The sequence below is a fragment of the Nipponia nippon genome, unplaced genomic scaffold, assembly GCF_047370975.1.
Source record: "Nipponia nippon isolate SJK-2023a ecotype South Korea unplaced genomic scaffold, ASM4737097v1 scaffold_2, whole genome shotgun sequence".
In the NCBI taxonomy this organism is placed as follows: domain Eukaryota; kingdom Metazoa; phylum Chordata; class Aves; order Pelecaniformes; family Threskiornithidae; genus Nipponia; species Nipponia nippon.
Genome location: NW_028262336.1, coordinates 101,159,999 through 101,164,562, shown reverse-complemented (window position 1 = coordinate 101,164,562; position 4,564 = coordinate 101,159,999). Strand labels below are relative to the sequence as shown.

The window sequence follows — 4,564 nt, the reverse complement described above, 5'->3', positions numbered from 1 at the left end:
ACATGGAAAAGAAAGACCCAAACCAAGAAATGCAGAAATTAACATATACACATCCTTGAACTGCATTACACCATCCAATCCTGACTCACGTCCGTGGCTCGAAGATTGTAGCTGTAGATGCCGCATTAAAACCAATTAGCTGTCGGCTGTTCGAAGTCCTGTGCTTACGATGCTCCAGTTCAGCCGTTACCTTTTAGCAGCTGCTGCTTTTCCAGCTGATGAACGTGTGATTCAAGCTGAGTGCGAAGTGGCATGGGGCATGTTCAAACACCCCACCGTGGGGATCTCCCCATCAGGATAGCTGCGTCGGGGCTGGGAGCCGCGGAAAGAAAATAACCCCCTCTGTCCCTTGTGTGCATCTCAGGTATAATTTATATTGCTCTGGCGAAAAGCATCTCTGCTGAAGCACTGGACACACACACAATGGATGAGCAGAGCCTGGTGACTGTGGGAGCTGCGGCCAATGATGAGAATCCAAGAGATGGAATCAAAAATGCTCGTGGTGGGAGCTTTGCTCAGAGGTCTTCCTGGTGGGTTTCGGTGGCGAGCGGCTGGGTGCTTTTTGGCGTGGCATGTGCCAGCTGCAGGTCTGCTCATTTTAGGGGGCACCTGGAGGCTGGGATCCTCTGCGGCAAACCTGCAGGCAGCGATGAGTGGGAAGGGTCCGCTCGAGGTTCAGGTTTGCCCCAGGGCTTGCCTCCTCCCCGCCGGCCCTGCGAGGGGCTGCTCTTGGGACGGGGAGCTCTACTCCAGACCCCGCAGCAGCTCTCCCAGGACGGCCAGGGCTTCCTGCAGGCCCTGGCCAGTGTGCGCGCTGCACCCCCGGAGCACCCAGCGGCGCCTTGCCAGCTGCCCCCGCTGCAGCCTCTCCCCCAGCTTGGCCGGAGCCAGTGCTCCCGGCACCTCCTGCTTGTTGGCCAGGAGGAGGACGGGGACGCCAGCCATGCTGGGGTGGCTCAGTGCTTCTTCCAGTGCCGCTGCTGCTTCAGGCAGCCGGGCTGTGTCTGTGCTGTCGAGCACGAAGATGAGGGTGTTGGTGTCCTCCAGGTAGTCAGGCCAGCTTGCCCGCATGCTGCCTTGTCCGCCGACATCCCAGAGGGTGAAGGATACGCGACAGGGCGTTTGCAGAGACTCCACATTGAAGCCCACCGTTGGGCAGGTCTCCACAGCCCGGCCGCTCTTCAGTTTGTACAGAAGGGTGGATTTGCCGGCGAAGTCGAGTCCCAGCATGACAACTCGAGCATCTCTTTCGCGCTGGCCTTTGGAGATCAGCTTCCCCATCAAGATGCTGTCGCAACTGTGGCAAAAAAATTGCAGCCAAAAAAAGAAAGCAAGCGTATTTCCTCGATAATGTCAGTTAATAACAGAGCGCTCAGTTCTGCCTCTCCAAGAGAGCACCTTAGGTTTGCTGAAGAAAGACAAAAGCTTGCTTTTGCTTCTCTTTGTAGCTAAAATAAGGTAAGCTCTATTATTTATAAGGCGTGGAGCAGAGCCAGGGAGCGCCGTTGGAAACAACAATTTCTATATCCCAGCTCCGCTGCCGCTAACTTTCATTTTCATTCACGACCTGAAGTGATCGGTGCCAAAGAGAGCCAACATTTTGCAGGAAGAGGTGGGGAGATGGTGGAGCAAGTTTCCTCCTCATCGCATTCAGAAATAAAGGAGCTTTTGTTCATTGGCTTCTCTAGGGGAAATCCACCCCCCGCAGGACAGGACAAGGAGGAACCCGGGTTTCAGACCAGAGTCACTCTGGGAATTTGCTGAATCACAGCTCAAGGGTGTGGATTTAAACATGAGCAACAAGACAACTGACAATTTTTCTGCCAGGCAACTCCCGTAGCATCAGCTTTCATTACCTGTTGCGCAGACGGTAACGACAGCAATTTAAAAAAATGCGCACAAGCATGGTTTTTTAATGTCTCATTGAAATATGACCCATCAAAACACCTTCCCTGGGGTGAAAATCTATAAAATCCTTTACATCAAGGTATTTACTACATTTTAAGTGAAGCGAAGTTAGTCTTCTGTGGCTGAGGGGGTAAAAAAATCCCTTAAAAGAAGGGAAACATGTTTAACAAGACAGCACGACTTGAACTTTACACGCCAGAGGCAAAAATGTGCTGCTGAAACAGCTCCCAGAGTTGCTTGTGCAAGAGCGGCTGATGGCAGCCAGGCAGAGGCCCAGCAAAGCCGGTATTTACCTTCTTTATTGGTTGGGTTTTGCTCCTAAAAGGCTGCTCGGAGGCATGCAGAACTGAAAGCGGCCGTAAATCTCACATCGCGGCGTTAGCACAGAACTGCTCTCCAGTCACCTTTACTGGAGGATGAAGAAGGAAATGTGCTTCATCTGTGCTTCCCTGGGACAGCGGGGGACTTCCACATGTCTGTGGGAGATGCAGTTTCCCCAGTGATGATCTCCGCACGGTGCCTCCATGTCGCAAGCCACCACTGCCGGCAATGAAGTTCAGCACGTGGGAGGCAATGTCTGGTCAGTGACCAGTCCCTGGTGGCCAACCAGAGGCATATTTCTTACCCTGGGGGCAGGATGTGTCAGTTTTCCATCTTTTAAAAAAAAAGGAAGATGAATGAGAAAAAAACCAAAACAAAACAAGGAGTCCAGCCCAGATGATAGGCTGCATGGGATTGCAAGGGGTCCTACAGACCACGCTTTGCAAGATGTTTCTGTGATACATGTTTCTCCCACAGCTAACCCACAGAGCTGGTGGACACCAAGAGCCTCCACGAACTTTGTGCAGCTTGTGGCTATGTAAGATGCGTTGCTATGGTTTTAGGTTAATTCAAAAGCTAATGCTTATTTACAGCAGTTGTTGCAGAGTTAATCTAACAGTATAAATACACCACCACGCATGTGATAAATCATGCAGTATATGTTCATGTGTGATCTTTTATGAAACCAGTCTATAAATGGAAAAAGGGAAGGAAGCTCTCTAGATGGGAATAAAAAAAGAGAACTATGATGTGCAGCAAATCCCGATCCTTCAGGGAACTGTTTGCACACTCTGCAGTGCATGCAGCTGCCCGAGGGATACCCATCTGTCTGAGTTCTTCATTTTTAAAAACAAGTTAAATTCTTGTCTGGCTCCTTAATCTGCTTGTTCTCCATTTTGGGAAAACCTTCCTCCCCATATTGCATTGTACTGTAAGATCAATGTAGTTGGTATTTTTTGATGTTACCAGTGGGTTGAGTGAATTGTCTCTTGATCTTTTCGTGTTTCTCCTGCCTTTGCTACTGCTCGTCTTCTCTGCGGCTTGATAGGAGGCTGTGGTACACATCTGTTTCATCTGACCAGCCATTCATAGCACTGAAATTTCTTTGAAGTAAATTAAAATATAGGTACAGGAAGCAAGGGTGGAGATTCTACCATCCGATGAATGACTGCGTATTTGAAATATGATGTGATGGAGTCTTCATTACACCACTCTCTAACGTGCTACAGAAGTAGGCTGCTTCTGTAAAAAAAAAAAAAAAAAAAAAAAGAAAAGAAAGAAGAAATAAAACCAGAATAAAGAATGCAACTAGGGTACAGTTTTATTGAAGATTGCTTTCAGGTTTTCTATGGCACAGAATAGAGTAATTAATGGGCAAATAGAAGCAACTCTATATTTTCTTTTCTTACATTCTCATACCCTATGTATTGAACTGCAGCCTATTTTCTTTCTTGCTGCCAATTATTCCAAATATGGGGTGCAAACTGTGCCTACAGAGTCTGTTCCACCCACAGCTATGGTATAAAAGCATAGAATTTCCAATAAATAATACATGGGAGCAATTGCAACTCTGTTTAAGAAAGAATGAAAGAAAAGAAAGTAAAAGCAGACAAGATGAGCTCTGAGTGAGTCTATTGCCAGAGCAGAAAGGCCGTATGCTAAATAATTCAGAAATTGTGTTCAGCGACAAGGACAGCCCCTACCCCAGCTACGTCTTACCTGGGCAGAACAAACGTTCTTGCCTTGTGTTTCTTGTCTCCAAATTCGTAGGAGCAAAGCCAGTGGTCACTAATTCAATTTATAATTTCATAGAATTTCAGTCGATTTATTTGTTTGCTGTTTGTTAGGCATGCATTCCCCCGTTTTCTAGATATTCATCACAAAGAGCAATAAGGACTAGTACTATAAGAGAGAATCCCCCCTCCTCCCCATGCCCTAAATATTCCAGTAACTAGAATTTTGTCCCAATCACTATATTGACTGCCAAAGCATTTTGCCCTTACTCCATGGGGCGCAGACAGAGAAGAAGAAAGAGACTTTAAACTGAAAGAGGGTAGATTTAGACTGGACATAAGGAGGAATTTTTTTTACAATAAGGGAGATGAGACACTGGCACAGGTTGCCCAGAGAAGCTGTGGATGCCCCATCCCTGGAAGTGTTCAAGGTCAGGTGGGATGGGGCTCTGAGCAACCTGATCTAGTGACAGATGTCCCTGCCCATGGCAGGGGGGGTTGGACTGGATGATCTTTAAAGGTCACTTCCAACCCAAACCACTCTACGGTTCGGTGATTCTGTGACCTGCAGCAGGACATGAGACACAGACTTTGGAGAACAA

The 4,564-nt window shown here is 47.8% G+C and overlaps 1 protein-coding gene across 1 annotated transcript; it reads right to left on the bottom strand.

The window, feature by feature from the left end:
* On the bottom strand, positions 1-3,619 carry ARL11 (ARF like GTPase 11). Its single transcript, XM_087756641.1, has 2 exons — positions 3,196-3,619; positions 1-2,562 (listed from the first exon to the last, which is right to left on the bottom strand). The coding sequence occupies exon 2, from the start codon at positions 1,279-1,281 to the stop codon at positions 745-747; it is 537 nt and encodes a 178-aa protein (XP_087612767.1). The 5' UTR covers positions 1,282-2,562; positions 3,196-3,619; the 3' UTR covers positions 1-744.
* Positions 3,620-4,564: the final 945 nt, after the last annotated feature.